The sequence below is a fragment of the Elgaria multicarinata genome, chromosome 14 (genome assembly GCF_023053635.1).
Source record: "Elgaria multicarinata webbii isolate HBS135686 ecotype San Diego chromosome 14, rElgMul1.1.pri, whole genome shotgun sequence".
In the NCBI taxonomy this organism is placed as follows: domain Eukaryota; kingdom Metazoa; phylum Chordata; class Lepidosauria; order Squamata; family Anguidae; genus Elgaria; species Elgaria multicarinata.
Genome location: NC_086184.1, coordinates 32,537,044 through 32,554,486, shown reverse-complemented (window position 1 = coordinate 32,554,486; position 17,443 = coordinate 32,537,044). Strand labels below are relative to the sequence as shown.

At 53.5% G+C, this 17,443-nt stretch overlaps 1 protein-coding gene across 5 annotated transcripts in view; it reads left to right on the top strand.

Moving 5' to 3' along the window:
• Positions 1–15,195, top strand: part of KIFC3 (kinesin family member C3) — a 37,781-nt gene extending 22,586 nt beyond the window's left edge. For all 5 annotated transcript variants that reach the window (XM_063141029.1, XM_063141027.1, XM_063141025.1 and 2 more), the window contains 15 exons: positions 1,746–1,886; positions 1,987–2,226; positions 2,364–2,537; positions 3,306–3,453; positions 3,755–3,885; positions 4,068–4,179; positions 5,385–5,566; positions 6,843–6,947; positions 7,695–7,825; positions 8,883–9,006; positions 9,319–9,448; positions 10,231–10,460; positions 11,656–11,790; positions 12,416–12,515; positions 14,719–15,195. In XM_063141029.1, coding sequence (XP_062997099.1) covers positions 1,746–1,886; positions 1,987–2,226; positions 2,364–2,537; positions 3,306–3,453; positions 3,755–3,885; positions 4,068–4,179; positions 5,385–5,566; positions 6,843–6,947; positions 7,695–7,825; positions 8,883–9,006; positions 9,319–9,448; positions 10,231–10,460; positions 11,656–11,790; positions 12,416–12,515; positions 14,719–14,744 — 2,109 coding nt within the window. In that variant the 3' untranslated portion in view covers positions 14,745–15,195. The remainder of the gene's footprint in view (positions 1–1,745; positions 1,887–1,986; positions 2,227–2,363; positions 2,538–3,305; positions 3,454–3,754; positions 3,886–4,067; positions 4,180–5,384; positions 5,567–6,842; positions 6,948–7,694; positions 7,826–8,882; positions 9,007–9,318; positions 9,449–10,230; positions 10,461–11,655; positions 11,791–12,415; positions 12,516–14,718) is intronic.
• The last annotated feature ends 2,248 nt before the right edge of the window (positions 15,196–17,443 follow it).

The window sequence follows — 17,443 nt, the reverse complement described above, 5'->3', positions numbered from 1 at the left end:
CCTTTGCTGCTAGTGGCATTTCCCCCATTAAGAAGAAGCAGGACTCCCCTCTCAGCAAGTTCAGTCCTCTCTGCCTGGCTAGTCTTTCCCTGACCATAAGGGTGTGCGCGTGGTTTTCCTGGAGTTACTGGAGCCCAGGAAAACGATAGACTCCATTTTGAAACTCCTATTGGAACGATCCTGCCTGGTATCTCATCTTCTGAAGGGGAGCGGCCGTGTAGAGGAGGAACCCTAAAACAACCTGGGTTGAAAAAACATGCACAGAAAGCCAAATTAATATTTAAATAAGGATCTGTAACATACTTACTATAGATATCTGTTAATAATTGCATGACAAAAGCAATATTATGTACAATGCAAAAAGCTGATCATGCAAGTTGTAAGGGTGTTACCCGCGTTGGGTTGGGAGCGAAGGAAAACAATGATTAACCAACACGCACACACACAGTTTGTAATGCTAAATCAATTTCATATTCAGCATAGCAGGTGAGTCGTCAAAGTCTTTCTTCTTTCCCAGCCAGGGTTCCTCTGGGAGTCTTTATTGACTCTCATGATGTCTTCAAAAGATAGTATGATTACAACTTCATAATACTGTAGAGATAATATTTGTATTGAATATAGTGCCTGCATCATTTCATAATTAACTTGCTATTTTGACTACACCCATCCGGAAAATAAAGGCAGCACAATTAGACACTTAAAAAGTTTAATTTAATTTTAATTAGTCTCAAGTTATTTCACAACATTAAATACATTGAATACTATATCCAAAGGTGAGTGAATTATAACTTAATATTCCTTCATTCAAATTAATTTATTGATTAAAATTTCCACGCAACAATAAAATACACACCATTTATAGTAAAATCCAGTCACCATATCCAATCGGCTCTCATGGTGGCTGTTCTTAGACGATGGTTGTGGCTCTCACTTTGGCAGTGAAAAGGGTTTTATAATTTAGAAGGCAATCCCGTGGTCCCTGGCCGGGCATCCCAGGGACCGTAGGATGTGGCGAGTTCCCATTCCCAAGGTGTCACAGATGCCTCTATGACGTTGGGAGGGGGGGGATCCACGGTCAGGCCATTCCCCCTCCCCCAACCCCCTCACAACGTGGCGGCTGCTCTTCCGAGGACAGAACCACGACCTCAGAAAAGCAAGCGGGGAGGGAAGAGGCCACGTGCCGGCAGGGTTCCACAGCGTCAGCGTCGCCACCAGTAAGTCAGCTAGACGGCTCAGAATCCTGTCTGGATGGAATTGGTTTTTCATTTTAGGAGGGGTGGAAGGCAAAATGGCCTCCGTCATTCCTCCCCACCCCGCCTGTCTCTTGCCGGTAGCACTTTGGATAGATGGAGGGTTCTGACTGTCAAAATGTTCTGAAATGAAAATGTTTCCACTGCTAGAATTTTTGCCAGAAAAAAATTCTCTTTCTGCTGGTGATTTCCATTGGGTCCAGCAGTTGACTTAGGAGTTGAAAGAGCAGCATTATTGGTATTTATCGTGGGTACAGGTGATGATGTGCCTGTAGCAGGTAATGCATTGATGCATATGTAGCCTGTTCTGCTAGATTAAAGGACATGTTTTTAACCACAGCTCCTTTTGGGAGTTTTAATTGATCTCCGAACCAGTAAAGTGGGGTGCAACCATTTCCGAAATGAAAATGTGGATCTCTCTGGGGTCCAGTAGGTGACTTGGGAGATGCTGCATCTCTTCCCCTGACCGCCATCCACCTCTTCTCCCCTCCTCAGGGCGGCACAGACTTGGAGAAGCACCGGGACCTCTTGGTTGCAGAAAACGTGCGTCTAAAACAAGAAATGAAGGCGTGTGAGGCACAACTGCAGGCGCTCAGGAAGCTGCCTGTGAAATGCGTGGACTGTGAGCACGGCCAGGTAGAGGCTTTTCCCCTGGCTCTGCCCGTGAGCTGCGCGGCCTCAGCTGTGCTTCCAGGGGCCGTAGGATGGTGTGTCTTATGTTTCCCTCCCTGCTCAGGAGAACGCGAAGTTGCAGGAGAAGCTGGCCCAGCTGAAGGGCGAAGCGGAAGAGGTGAAAGGGCGCCTGGCTGAGCTGGACCTAGAGGTGGAGCAGAAGACCAACCGCCTGGCCGAGGTGGAGCTACGGCTGAAGGACTCTCTCGCAGAGAAGGCGGAAGAGGAGGAACGGCTCAGCCGGAGGCTGAGGGATAGTCAGGAGACGATCGCCAGCCTCAAAGCCCAGCCGCAGCAGGTCAAGGTGAGCTGGCGTGGCAAAGGCGTCCTCAAAGGGGCGCTGATGCACCGCGCCCGGAGAGCTCCAGCCCCAGCTGGCTTAATCGATTCCAGCCGGAACCGCCTCTGGCTGACCCGTCCCGTGCGCTTCCCTTCCCTCAGTATGTCATCAGAACGGTGGAAGTGGAGTCCTCGAAGACCAAGCAGGCCCTCTGTGAGGCCCAGTCTCGGAACCAGTACTTGCAGGACCAAGTCGGGATGCAACGGCAAGTCCTGAAAGAGATGGAGCAGCAGCTGCAGAGCTCCCAGAAGACAGCAGGGCAGCTCCGAGCCCAGGTAAGCCGGGCTGCCTCGGGCAGAAGAGAGCGGAGGGGGCAGAGGGGGCTGCCTGGGCTTGGGCCACGAGCTCAAAACGAGGCCGGGGGGATCACTGGGGGAAGCCCTTCCAGGCCGCTTCTTCGCTCGGTGGGAAAGGGCAGCCGGCCGGGCTGTTGCGTTGGCGTTTCCCCTTTTCTTCTCCTGGCCGCTTGCAAAGAGACCAGCCTTCAAGCGGCTCAGTTCCTCCCTCTGTGCGGAGGTTCCGGTCTTTCTGCCCTCCCAATGGCCGCCCTGCCCTCCTCTCCGGGCTCCCTGCTTGGCCTGCATTGATAGCGCTTCAGCTGCCGCTGCCGGGCACGCGTTCCGGTCCGTCCGTCCTGCCCTCGAGCCTGACTGGCTTGGTGCGCCCAGAGGGGGCCCGTGGCCCTCTCCCTGGGCCCTCGGGTGCTCCCAGGCGGGCGGCTTCTAGGGCTGCCAATCAAAAGGCCTTGGGCAGCTGTTCCATCTTTTCATCCTTAGCAGGTTTTTTTCTGGTAAGGAAAAGGACAGCAGCAGCGATGGCAAAAGATGGGCAGGTCACAGATGGAGGGTGCCGTTATTTGCCTCCCTCCTAAAACTCTGCGAATGAGGAGGCCTGGCAATGGCACAATTGCACCTGGAAGCGCTTCTTCCCCCGAGGGGCAGAAGGCTTCTCCTGCCCCGGATGCCCCGGCTGGAGGTGGGGAAGGGAAGGCAGGCCCCCGTCCGGCCCCTTGGCCCAGACGCTTCTTTTGGCCCATGTTCCAGGTGGAGATGTACGAGGCTGAGCTGGAACGGGCTCAGGAGCAGATGCTGGAGGAGATGCAGAGCATGGAAGACGACAAGAACCACGCCATTGAAGAAGCGTTCGCTCGCGCGCAAGGGGAGATGAAAGCTGTTCATGAGAACCTGGCAGGTGAGGCCTCCCAGCGGGGGAAGTGCTCCTCTGGGCGGCTCTCGAGGAGGCCGCTGCCTCTCTGTGGAGAGATCCCTGGAGCCTCCCCTCTTTGGCTTTACCCTGCTGTTCCAGCAACAGGCTGCCCCACCGTGAGCTCTGCCGGCTTGCGGGAGTTTCAGTCCGACATGGCAACTCCCAGAATTGCAGGGCACCAGGTTGGGGAAGGCGTTGCCTAAGGAGGGGGCCTGGGTGGTGGCAACGGCAGTGGGGGCTTCCTCGGTGGGGTCTCTCCTCAGGAGGCCTTTCTGCTTCTCCGCAGGGGTGCGGACGAACCTCCTCACGCTCCAGCCAGCACTTCGAACCCTCACCAGCGACTACAACAGCCTGAAGCGGCAGGTCCGAGAATTCCCTGTCCTTCTCCAAGACACTTTACAGAGCGCCAAGGCCGAGGTCAGCCCAGCAGCAGCAGCAGCAGCAGCAGGAGGCCCGTGGGGCTGCCCCTCGGCTTCCGACTGGGGCGGTCTTCTGAAGGGGGCTCCGTTGAAGGGGCGGGGCAGGGCGGGGCGGGGATGGGTGACGTTCCCCTGCTCTGGTGGAGGGATCCCGCCCCTCATTCTTGTCCTCTTTTGAAGATTGGACAGGCCATCGAGGAGGTGAACAGCACAAACCAGGCGCTTCTGAGGAAGTACCGCAGGGAATTGCAGCTCCGGAAAAAGTGCCACAACGAACTGGTGCGGCTGAAAGGTCTGTGCGTCTGCATGCGCGGCCCTTGGGGGCAGATCAGAGGTGCCAGTGAAGGTCCTCAAGTGGTAATAAATAGATCAAACGGATATATAATCATTAATGAATTGTGGGCATTCTCGGACGGAAGATTCTACTGGCCCGGGTGGTTCTGCTGTCGGTTCTGTGGCTGATTTGCACACCTTCCACTTCAAGCAAGGGTCTGGACTATTGCACCGCCCCTAAATGCTGTTTGCAGGACGGTTCTTTGGGGATTGGCTGCTGCAGGAGCGTTGGGTGTGTTTTTTCCCAGCCAGGGGGCTGAATGCGATTTGGGAGAAGGTCTCCTGGGTGGACAGCGCCGGAGGCAAAATGGGGTGGGCTGAGAGGCAAAGGGGGGCAGAGCCCAAGTGCCGGCAGATTTTAGCTTAAAACTGTTCCTGCTGCTAACTGAGCTTTTCCTTCACCAAAGAAGCACATTTCAGCCTTTGAGAATGGGGGGAAACTGCACAAGTGCCACGAACTCACTAAATGAGCAGTGGTCAGGAAAAGGGTGGGGTGAGGTCAGGGAAGAAGAGGAGGAGGAGGGAGGAGGGAGGAGGGAGGAGAAGAATTTATTTCTTACCCGCCTCTCCATTTTGATCGAGGCAGGGAACAACAGTAAATATAAAATACATAAAATTGAATTAAGAACTTAATATACATTGTTAAAACATCCTAAAAACAGCCTAACTTCCCCCTGGATAGGCCTGCCAGAAGAGATCAATCTTGATAGCTTTCTTGAATGTCAAGCTGACGAGTCTCCTCCGGCAGGCCATTCCACGGTCTGGCCCGGGGGCGGCAGAAGAGGAGGTCCTCTGGGTAACGGTCGTCAGCCTAGTTGTGGCCGACTGAAGTAAACCCTTCCCAGAGGACCTGAGTGTGCGGGGCGGATTGTACGGGAGAAGGCGATCCCGCAGGTAGCCTGGACCCAAACCATGTGGGGCTTTAAAGGTGATAAGCAACACTTTATACCTCGCCCGGAAACTAATTGGCAGCTGGTGAAGAGATTTTAAGACTGGTGTGACATGGTCCCCCATACCCGAGGTGGGCCGGATTTGGCCCACAGGCCTGAAGTTGTGCACTTCTGGCCTGGTTGGAAGAACCCTCCGCTTTTGCCGTTCTTTGTCGAGAGCAGCCAGGGGCCGGACACCCAGCTGTTTTTAAGGCTCTGTCATTCTCTCTTAAAGGCAATATCCGGGTGTTTGGTCGTGTTCGGCCCATAAGTAAAGAGGACGGGGAAGGGCCTGAAGCCACCAACGCTGTGGCCTTTGACGCGGATGACGACGCCCTCCTGCACCTGACCCACAAAGGGAAGCTGGTGTCGTTTGAGCTGGACAAGGTTTTTCCTCCAGAGGCGACCCAGGAAGACGTAAGTGGAGCCACAGGGCTGCTCTCCTGCTAGGCGAGCAAGATCGCCTGCTGGGTGAGAGAAGCAGGAGCGTGGTGGGCACAGGGAGCACCGCTCTTGGTTGATGCCCTTTACCAGGTGGGAATTTCTGGCCGGGGCGTTTTCACCTTCACCAGCCGGCCAAGAGGATGAGCTGCCCATGAAGAGTCCCGCCTTCCCTCTTTCCTCTGTGTGAGCCTGCCCCAATCTGGTGCCCTCCAGATGCATTGGACTGCAATTCCCATCGTTCCCAGGCAGCATGGTGATGCTGGCTGGGGGTTAATCGTTTTATTTACTTATTTCTAGACTGCCCAAGAGCTGAAGCTCTCTGGGCAGTTCACAATAATTAAAGCCATAAAATAACAGCATGATAAAACGTAATATAAAAGTTTGAAAGTTTAAACTATCGTATATAACGGAAATAAAAATCAACAGCAGTGTAAAGTAACAGACTTAAAAAGCAGAGGAATTGAAAGACTAAATGCCTGGGAAAATAAGGATTTTCACCTGCTACCAAGAAGACCCCAGCATAGGGGTCAGGGGGAGCCTCTCTGGGGGGCTCATTCCACACCAGAAAAGCCCCCCTTGGCAAAGGCCTTCTCCTTAGCAGCTGCCCTCTTCACTTCATTTGGCGGGGGCAGGCGGTGAAAGCCCTCTCAAGATGATCTTCAGGCCTGGGCAAGTAGATAGACAGACAGATAGATATGGGAGGAGGCAAACCTTCAGGTCATCTGGCCCCAAGGCATTATGGGAGTTGCGGTCCAACACACCTGGAAGCCACTAGACCAGGGAAGCTGCTCTGTATGCAAAGCGGCTCTGATGATCTGTTTAGATCAGACTGAGAGCATCACCAGGAGAGTGTTTCATCACACGCTTGCTGCTGCCCACGCAACGGTTTTTCGCACGTCCTTCAGACGATTGCAAAAAAAGACCCGGAAAAATTTGACTTATTTTTTAAAAACGAAACTTGCCGCCATTTCCTGCCATGTGCAGGAAAAGCAGCGCAAGAAAAGCGCCCCCTGAATGGGCCACGTGGTCGTTGCTGCCTCCTCTTTCTCTCCCTGTGTAAAGAGACCATCGCTATTGTGGGACAGCGGCTGCAGCAGCAGCAGGCCACAGCGAGGGCAGGGAAGCGCGGACCCCCGCTCACCCACCTCGCGCCTGATGACGCCCTGACCGTCTCAGGCATCTACACCTGCTTGGTGGCGGGGGAGGAAGTTGCTTCGCTGATGCCTGCTGCCAATCTTGTTTTCCACAGGTCTTTCGGGAAGTTCAAGCCCTGATCACCTCCTGCATCGACGGCTATAATGTTTGTATTTTTGCCTATGGACAGACGGGGGCTGGCAAGACATACACCATGGAGGTGAGCAGCTGCCCCTTACTGGCCGCCTCCTTTTCATTTGCTGATTTGGTGGAGTCTCTGGAGCCGGTGGTGGTGGTGGTGGTGATGGTTTCAGCTAGTGCAAAACAACACCTGCACTTGCCTGTGGATGGAGGCTGGGTGGAGGGCCAGCTTTCCCCCACCCGATCCCTTCAGATGCGTTGGACGACAGTTCCCCGCGTCCCCCCGCTAACATGTCTGGGGTTCTAATTCTTCCGTTGGCCATGAGAGGTCCTGGCCTCCCAGACAGGCCCATTCCTTGGGCTAATGACTGGGGCGCCTTTAGCATGTTATGGACTTGCTGCCACAAGGTGCGGGGGTGGGTGGGTGGTGGTCCCTAGCTCAGATGGCTTTTAAAGAAAGGATTCGACCGAGTTTCGAAGGAGAAGGTCCATCAACAGCTCTTAGTGATGCTAACTAGTGGCGACCTTTGTGTTTAGAGGCAAGAGATAGCTCTGAGTCCCTGGGGCTAAGGACAAGCGGCAGGGGACAGATGGCTCCCTCTTGCCCTGCTGTGAGCTCCTTAGAGGCTAGAAATGGGTCTGATTCAGCAGAGCTCTTACATACGTGTCCAGCCCCCCACCCACCCACACCACGGAGGGGAGGGGAGGGGAGGGGAGGGGGAGTTGGAGAATCCATAGCAAGTCAGGGACCCTTTTCTCAGCCCCTGCTGGTGTGCCCAGATGAGAAGGACCGTGGCGGCCTTTTCCCTTTATCTCCTTCGCCCAGGGGACTCCGGACAACCCAGGCATCAACCAGCGGGCCCTGCAGCTCCTCTTCTCGGAAGTGCAAGCAAAGGCCTCAGACTGGAACTACAAGATCACCGTCAGTGTGGCCGAGATCTACAACGAAGCCCTCAGGTAGCAGCGGGGCGTCTGGGCTGCCTTTAGGGTTTGGGGTGTCCCAGGAAGCCACTTTGTCCGTGACGGCGCTGCTTCGTGCTTCGTGCAGCAGGAGCCGCCTCCAGCCTCGTCCAGAATTCCCCCAAAGGGAGTGATAGGTTGACCTTTCAACTCAGGGCTCCCGTGGTGGTGAGGGAGGTGCATTTTGCCCCTGCTCAGAGGCACTGTGTTCAATCGAGTGGCAGTTTACTATTACGATCCCAATTCAGATGTTCTGGAAGTGGGGCAGAGCAAGTGGACAATCCTCCATAATTCTTGAACCCAACCATCCCATGAAGCTGAAGGGGGGGGGGAATTTAGGGGAGATAAAAGGAAGCACTTCGTCACACAGCACAGGTGGCATTTTGTGCCTCACGGCGCAGCGGCCTGTGCTCAGGATGGCTTTGAAAGGGGACTGGACCAAATCAGGGAAGAGGAGAAGGCTGTCGATGGCCACTGGTCCAGAGGCAGAGGCAGCAGGCCTCTCCACGAGTGGGACAGCGCTATGGCCCTCAGGCCCTGCTGGAGCAGCCTGCTGGGCTAGAGCAGACTTTGGCCTGGCCCAGCTCCAGCCCCCGCAGACAGGGCTGCATCCCACGTGCCCCCTCGGGCAGATGGCTCCTCCCTGGCTTCTCAGAATACGCCATCTCTTAGACTGACGTGGGAGAGTTGATGGGTGGTTCTCCGTGCCTCCCACCCTCCGTCCCCCTGGCTAGCGGTTCCATCCCCTGCTGGTTGAACCGTGTTTGGCATCCGGCCCTTCCAAACTGAGGAGCCCTCTCCTCTCACCGTTTGTCACTTGAGAAGGGTGACGGTGCTTTGCTCATGTGGCAAAGGCTCTGATGCTTTCTCTGAACGTGCTGCAAGAGGACCACTGGGGGGGGGGTGTTTCATTTTGGCAATCAGTTTCTTGCATTTCTCTCTCCGAGCGAACGCATGACGAAATCCGCCACACTGTGCTGGAAAAGCTGTCTTTCTGTAGAGACTCGTTGAGTTCATGGGGGACTGTTGGCCGGCCGGCCGGCTTCTCTTTCAGAGACTTGCTTGGAAGGGCGCCTCAGGAGAAGCTGGACATCAAACTGTGCCCAGATGGCAGTGGGCAGCTCTATGTGCCTGGCTTGACTGAGTTCCCCGTGCACCGTGTGGAAGACATCAACCAGGTGAGAAAGGGCCGGGCTTCTGGTGGGGGGTGATCTCTTTGCCTGGATTGGTTGCTGTCACTGAGCTTTCACATTCTCCTGCAGAAAGAATAAACGAAACATGCCATGGGTGTGGTGTGATGCAGGCACCAGTTCTGGCACCCACGGACGTGCTAATACCGAAAAGTGACTTGTGAAGCTCCCAGGCCACGCTTTCCCCTGCTTTATGGGGTTGTGCTGTTCAGCCGTTTGGGGGTTTAGCAGACTTCGCGGATGACTTGGTGCTGGGAAAGCTGAGCCTGGAATGTAGCCGGCTCGTTGCCTTTCTTCCAGGTCTTCGAATTTGGTCACATCAACCGGGCGACGGAGTGCACCTACTTGAATGAGCACAGCTCCCGCTCCCACGCCCTGCTCATCGTCACCGTTAGGGGAGTTGATTACAGCACAGGAATACGGACCACAGGTTGGTGCCTCCAGCAGGATTGATGCGGGTGGGGATGTGCTCCTGGTTGCCAGCCACACTGGAGACGTGGACTCCTGAACTGGGTCAGGAATGACTGGTTGATCCATAGGTGAGGCAGCTGCTCAGAGAATATCAACTAAAGGCCACGTCATTTTCTCTCTGGATTCCTTCAACTTTTGTGTGGCAGAAGAATCCACGCGGTCCTGGGAACCCTGGCTCATTTAGACCGGCTGAGCTCAAATGACGGCGCCTGAGAGCAAGGGGGTCTTCTGTGGGGGCTGGTGCCTGTATGTGGGCAGCTTGTCTACTCATGGCTGCCCGTGGATGTGCTCCGTAGTGGCTGCCCTCGCCCTGGGGGTGTTCAGGCGGAGTTCTTTTTAAAGTGGTGCCAAGAGAGGGTGGCTGAAACGTAGCCTGTCATCGTGCCGCGGGAATGGCAGCGCATGACCCTCGTGGCCAGCCAGGTTCTGGCTTGGGAGCGAGGAGTCGTCCCCCTTCCTTGTCGCGGACAGGGCAGCGGTGCAGGTCTACCGCTTTGCCTTGGGTTCCCCTCAGGCGTGCCAGGTGTCTCTTGGCACAGCCAGGGATGAGCATGACGGTGCCCCCGGGGGTCGTGGGTGCGTCGGCAGCCCCCCGTTGGGCTGTGGATGGCCTTGGGGGCCTGCTCGTCTGCTGCCCGGTGGGCTCTTGTGGCATGCCCCAGCCCAGTCGTAGCCATATCTGCTAAGCGGTAAGCATGCCTAGGGTTGCAGCCTCAGGGTGTCTGACTTGTCGCCTCCAAGGGAAGCTGAACTTGGTAGACCTAGCAGGGTCTGAGCGCGTGGGGCGATCGGGTGCAGAGGGCAGCCGGCTGCGCGAGGCTCAGTACATCAACAAGTCGCTGTCGGCTTTGGGGGACGTGATCTACGCACTGCGCTCTCGCCAGGGCCACGTGCCCTTCCGCAACTCCAAGCTGACGTACCTCCTCCAGGACTCTCTCAGTGGCGACAGCAAGACCCTCATGATGGTCCAGGTGGGTGCTTCCACGGGGAAGAGGGGCCAAGGCGGCACGGGCGGCTGGTCCTTGTGCATTTGAGGCAGAATCCTCCTTCCATCTGTCAGCCTCCAGGGGTGTCAGGCTGAAATTCCCATCATTCCAGGAAAGGTGGGAATCGCATCCCATCACTTCTGGGGGAGGGGCAGGTAGGGGGAGGCTGTGAGGCAGTGTGACGCATCTCCCAGGCAGTCGGTCCCCTCAGGTTTTGATGGCCATGTGAAATGCACTCGTGGCTGTCACAAGCACCAGTTGGTTGTTGCAGCTGACGTAGCGCCCCCGTCTGCAACCGCTTGGATATTTTAAAAATGTTCTTATGTGCTTCATAGAATCATAGCATAGTAGAGTTGGGAGGGACTTACAAGGCCATCGAGTCCAACCCCCTGCTCACTGCAGGAATCCACCCTAAAGCATCCCTGACAGATGCTTGTCCAGCTGCCTCTTGAAGGCCTCTAGTGTGGGAGAGCCCACAACCTCCGTAGGTAACTGATTCCACCGTCGCACTGCTCTAACAGTTAGGAAGTTTTTCCTGATGTCCACCGGCATCTTGGCTGCGGAGTCTCCCCATTGTACAGCCCCAGCTTTGGAGCACATCCCCGCCCCCACCCCACAAACGAAAAACAGAATCCTGAAGTTTTAATAGAGCAGTCAGTTCCCCCTGTTTCTGCTCCTCCTCCATTTCATGCACCTTCTCAAAAAAGGGGGAAAAGGGCCTGAATCTGTTCCACCCCCCGACTGGGGACAGGCTCTCCGATATAGGCGACATTAGTGCATACAAATAGTGAACTCATCCTTTGCGTATGGATCCTTATGGAGCCAAACTGGCACCTTCCACACCCAAGAGGAATAAGTATCACCAGACTTGGAGGACCCTCAAGGTTTGTTGAAGTACAAAAAACATTTGGAAATAAAACTCCCCCTCCCCTCTTTCCTTTGCCCCCGCCCGGGAGGGAAGTGGAATGGAGTGGCTGGAAGCCCGAGCCGGCTGGCGGCACGCTGCCGCACTGCGTTCTAGGCCCCCATTGTTGCCCTCTCCCTTCTGGCTCAGGGTTTTCTCGTGCATATAGTGAAGGAGGCAGAAGCTGGCAAGAAGCTGCCCAAAGACGCCTTCCTGCTCCCCTTTTTCCAGCTTCAGGAAAGTCCTGAATGTTGCCTTTCTCCGCCTGATTCCCAGGTTTCTCCTGTTGAGAAGAACACAAGCGAGACCCTCTGTTCCCTCAAGTTTGCTGAGAGGGTCCGCTCTGTGGAACTGGGCCCCGGCTCTCGGAGGGCAGAATTCGGCTCCTGGTCCAGTCAGGAGCACTTGGAGGTAAGGGCCGCTGTGCGTGTTGCCCTGCTTTCTGAGAGGGTTGTTCCTCTTTGGGGTTCTTCTGGGTTCACGTTTGCCACTACAGGCGTGCTCCGGGGATTACGTCATAAAAAAGGGACGTTTTGGAGCTGGGCTCCGGGTGGGTGGCTTCTGGGCAGAGGTGGCCAGTTCGTGGCCCTCCAGGTGTTTTGCCCTCCAGCTCCCACCCGCCAGCGTAGCCAGTGGTGAGGGAAGCCGACCTGGAGGGCCACAGGTTACCCAGCCCTCCTCTTGAGCGATCCCATGGACAGAAAGATCCACAGGGATCCCTTTTCTTGTGGAAATGGATGTTGTTCATCTTGGGCGTCTCAGGTGAAGCATCGTGAGCTGGGGTGGAATCAGGTTGGATCAGTGGCCCTGAAGAAGACTGAAAAGTGGGGTATAAATTTTCATGGTAAATAACTGGTAACCTCACCAGCTCTGGTAGGCAGCACCCTGTGACCCATGCCAAGTTTGGAAAAGGTGGTTTTTGTGGTCGCATTCCTTGGCCTCGTTCCGCTGCTGTGCTGCACTGGCTGATCCACCAGTCTTCTTGCAGCAGCTGCGCTGCCTCCGCCCCCGTCTCCCATGGCTGTGCTTTCTCTAGGCAGACCCGTCATCGGCGGCGGCGGCCCCCTGCATTCGCACGCAGTCTTCTCCTCGGACAGGGCGGTCGAGTTCCCTCCGGGCAAGGCTCCAGGCGCCAGGTGAGAAGAGGGGCGAAGGGGAGGGGCTCGCTCTGAATTTCCTCGGGCCTTCTGAAAGAGTTGGAGTCCCTCCTCAGGCCCAGCCTTGGTCTCCGTCTAGAGTTGGGCTGAATCCCACAAGTGCAGTTGGGCGGGTCTGGTTGCTCGATGTGCGTGTCCTGTTTTGGAGTCCAGATAAATTACCCAGGCTCTGAAATGGCTTGTGCCGTCCTGATGGATTTGAGACGTCGTTGGGCTTGGAGGGGGGCGGGGGCTTCTGTGCCCTCCCCTCCCCGCCTCTGGAGTCATCCAAGGTTGGAAGGGAGAAGGGCAGGCTACAAATGCCATCAAGGGATTCCCAGGCACAGAAAGGGGCCGAGGAACGGCCTGGTGCAGATGGGACCCTCGACGCCTGGTCCCACCTTTGTCGTTTAGGTATGAGTGGCAGCAGAGAGGGCCCGATTCAGGTGAGAATGGCTGCTGCTGACTGGAAGATCTTCAAGCTGCACCTGAGGGTGCCTGAGCATCGCGTGCCTGTCCCAGCACAAGTCAGGCTCTCTCCACCTCTGCTGACCGTGGCGAATGGGTGGGTGGTGGTGGGGGCACAGCATGTCCAGCCTACTCCAGGAAGCGTGCAGGGTGGCCTCGAGACATCCTTCCTCGTGACTTTCAGCCTCGTCTTGCTCATCTCCACGCTCAGCAGCTGTCCCCATCTTCTTGTTAGAATGGAGACAACCCCATTCGGCTTCAGCCTCCGTCACATTGGTGCAAACCCACCCTTAGCCACGCGACCCGGCCCCCGTGTCCCGAAGCCTGTCTGGTGAGACCAGGAACAGGAACTGCCCTGCTGGATCAGAGCAAAGGTCCATCCTGTCATGGGGAAACTCCGTAGGAGGGCAGGACGGGCGAGAGCCGTCTCAGGAACGCTTTTCTTTTCTCACGCGTGTGGTGGGGAGGTGAAACCAACCTCCGGTGTCCCATTTGTTTTCAGCCTGGAATTAAGAGATGCTCTGTCTGCCTCCAGGTGAGTGTGGGCAGGTGCAGAGAGCGCTGGGCATTACGTCAGTTCACGTGGTGGAGGCTTTTGCTTTGGCCACCGCGAGAGGGAAGAGGGGAGTGGTGCAATTCCTTCAACCACTGCTTGGTCAAGGGCTGGTGATTTGTGGCTTTTCCATGGCTGCCGGATAGGACCCCAGGCAGAATCTGGGCACTGGCACAAAGCATCTCGAGAACGCTGCTTTCCATTTTACCATTTAGAGCACCTTTCAACAGCTGGTAACTATGGAGATGCGTTTCAGGCAATATTCCCATAAGCTGGCGATGGAACTTCTGGACGCTGGGTTGATGACTTGCTCCTCACTCTCTTTCACCTAACCCTATACTTCCAGGGCCCACATAACTACCTGCTAGCTCATCACTTTTGGCACAATAAAGCAAGCAGGCAGAATCTACGTCTGAGAATAAAGTATGCAGAATGAAAACACTCTTGCAGAAAATAAAGGCCTTTGCATGAAATGATTGGCAAAATATATTGGAGCATAGAAGCGTGATAGTGGCAGAACGTAGGTTTCCTTGGTAGATAATTTTACGACTTCAGATCCCAGCCCAGAGGTGCTCGTGGCACGGTGAGTTCCTCACACAGACGCCTGGTGGCTGGATGTGCCGCTTCGCCTCTGCCTGCATCTCGCTTCAGGGCTTTCCGATCCGGATGCAGAAACTGCTCCATGTTCTGAAACTTTGTCTGTGCAGGAATCGGTCGCGCTACCTCTAGGCAATAATAATTGAAGGGCCACATTTACTTCATAAATTCTTTTAATTTGGGTTGTTTTTAAACGTCTGAAGAAAGGTTAACATTTTAAGTGGCATATTTGCATAGTTTAGACTCGCTTTGCTTTAGCATGACATTGTGGGCTCTCCCACACTAGAGGCCTTCAAGAGGCAGCTGGACAACCGTCTGTCAGGGATGCTTTAGGGTGGATTCCTGCATTGAGCAGGGGGTTGGACTCGATGGCCTTGTAGGCCCCTTCCAACTCTGCTATTCTATGGTTCTATGACATTCTGCACAGGGAAGGTTTTGGGAGAATTTGCCAGCTGGTTGATGCGTGGACGCATGCTGCAAGGTGACAGTTGCCATTGGCTGTGGTGGCACTGGGAAGCTGAGCTCTGCCTTGAAACATCACCTCAGCAAGAAAACACCTCTCTTCTCCCTCACTTCTTTTTTTAGGGAAGCTGAGACCAATTCCTGTGTGACAGTTACCTGACCTGTTAAGGAGGAATTCAGGAAACCAGGAATGCTTTTAACCAGCCACCCCGCCCTCCTTCACAGGCTCATGGGCACCGACCCGGAAGGCGCTTAGGAGTTTCTTGGAGGTGCAGCAGCAGCAGCAGCAACAACAGAAAAGGGAGATGGCACCCATCGTCCCTTGCATAGCAAAGGGTCTCCATTGGACGGGCGCACCTGTCCTGGAAGATGACGGCAGCACACCTCTACCCTGCTGTATCTCATCTGTTGCTGGCAACGGATGCGGCTGGACTTGGATACAGTTGGAGTTCAGGAGATGGTTTATCTGCCTATTTGATACAGGGCAAATTTTAGTATATTTTTAAGGGAGCACAGAGATTCTAGACACCGTTCTTGACACCCTTTGCTTTGATTTTTAAATGAATAAAAACTCTTTGCACCAAGATGGTGGCTTCCGAACACCTCGTGTTTCTGCTTTTTTAAAAAAGAAAAGAAAGTTGCACTATTACAGGAAGGCAATAGTGAAAACAAAATTCCTGTTCGCGTCACACCTTAACTGGCTGAGAATCCCATGCTTTGGTAGGAGGCTGGGTTGTTTCCCCTAGATCAGTGGTTCTCAATTAGCTAAGTACTGCGGACCCCTTGTTTTTCAAATGCCAAGCCATGGCCCCCCTACTTTTGAAAAAATTATTATCTCTTTGGTAGTTACCTCTGCAAAACAATTTTTTGGAGAAAATAAGGGGTAGCCCCTAATAAGCAAAGGATTTTAGGTATACTAAAAAACAAACCATAAAATTTGTGATATTACCACGCAAAAATGACAATGATTTAGTTAGGAATATAAAGACGAATTTAATTTTACTAATGTCTCGTTTACAATTGAACAAATTATGACTTGTCTAGCAGCTACTAAACCTAAATGTGATGGGAGAACTCATGCCTCTTTTTGTCCTGAACAATCCCTTCCACATCCGGTTCAATATTTCTCAAATCTGGATCAACATCGAGCCGATTTCTATGCTTGTTCTTCATGTCACAAAATGTCGAAAATGTTTGTTCACAAAGGTATGTGGAACAAAAGGGAACTAGATGTCTCAAAGCTTTTTCACCTAACTTCTTATAATCAGGAAAAACCTTCACTCAGAATTGGTCCAGTCTATATTCTTTGAAAAATGATTTCAATGAACCATCACAAGCCCCGTCAACAAGTGCATCTTGCACTTCTGCAGATAGAGTTGTTAGTTGTACATCACCACATTCAAAAGGATTCCTTCTCCATGAGTTTTCAGAATTAGGTGCAGGGAAATAATCTCTGAAGCTAGTGGCTAAATCACGCAGGTGCTCAGTGATGGTATGTTTTACTTCTGGTAGGAATTTGTCATCAGTGGACTCCAGAAATGAATGGTGAATATGTGAATGGTGCCACGAACCCCAAACACCTTTCTTTAAAAGTTTCATGGAGCAAAGCTCTGGAGAATAGATTACTGTTCATGTTAACATCCATGTAAAATGCAGAATTACTGATTTGCTTCTATTTATGTTTTGACATTTCAGAGAATTGTCTCCAAGAGCAATATCAGCCAACAATTCAGTACAGTGATAGTGGCAGACACCATACATGATGAAATCGAGGCACAATCCATATCCTCAGGCTTACAAACTGAAAACGCAACACACAACGGGAGTAGAGGAATACCAGTTTGATAAAATGGTGACCTGTAAACAAGTGCTTAGATAGCGGTGTGCAATTAATTGCCCGGAGGAAGAAGTCGGGCTGTCTTTCCCATCATTTTGATGTTCTAGATCCACGCCCCCTGCCCCGCCATTCTTGCCACAATTCATAGAGTTCAGAAGTGATACAGAGGGAGTTCATGCTGGACCATTGCTACTACTCTTACTGATGTTCCCAGATTTTCACCTTATATTTCTGGCAGGCTTTAGCAGGAGTGGGAAGATGACACCGCTTTGGGTTGCCCTCCTCTCACCTCCCCTCTTCTCCAGTCCTCTGGAGCTCTGCTGGAGCCCCTTGGGTGATTCATGGTGGAGCCTGTATGGCGACCAGTGCTGGCTTGAGTGAGTTCTGAAACAGACCCTAGGGATGACTCCTCATTGAGCTGAGGGTCCAAATGGCAGCCAAGACCAGCATGATCAGACTTTGCATTGCCCTGATGGCAGCTGTGGTGGTGCAGTTGCAAAGATCCAGCATTACAGCAGCAGGCCCTAGATGGCCGCAAAGGTCCGCATGTGAGGGCTGAGTGATGGCAGAGCACCTACTGGGATGGCTACTGACGCCCTGCGATGCTCCATTGGTGCCTACTTTGCTCAATACACCAACATGCCAAGAGCCAATTTGTCTTTAGCTTTAGGGTCTTCGAGGGTAACATCTTCCCCACTGGGGACATGAAGGAGCAGAGAACAGAAGAAAGGTGAATAAGGCAAAAGCTCACAGAGTTATATTTGAGGGCTGAGTAGGGAAAAGCAAGCAGAAAAGCGTTGGAGCTAAAGATCAGAAGGTTAGAGGCAGATAAACATAGAAAGCTGAGGAATCTGAGTTCCAAAAGGAGAAGTGGCAGGGCTGCATATTAATTACAACAAATCTGGAACATTATGTATGAATATAAAACCTAAAGAGCAATTCGTATTTCGAAGTCATACAGATATTCCAATATCCTATAAGCCCTTTAAGTAATTAAAGGTGGAGTAATTA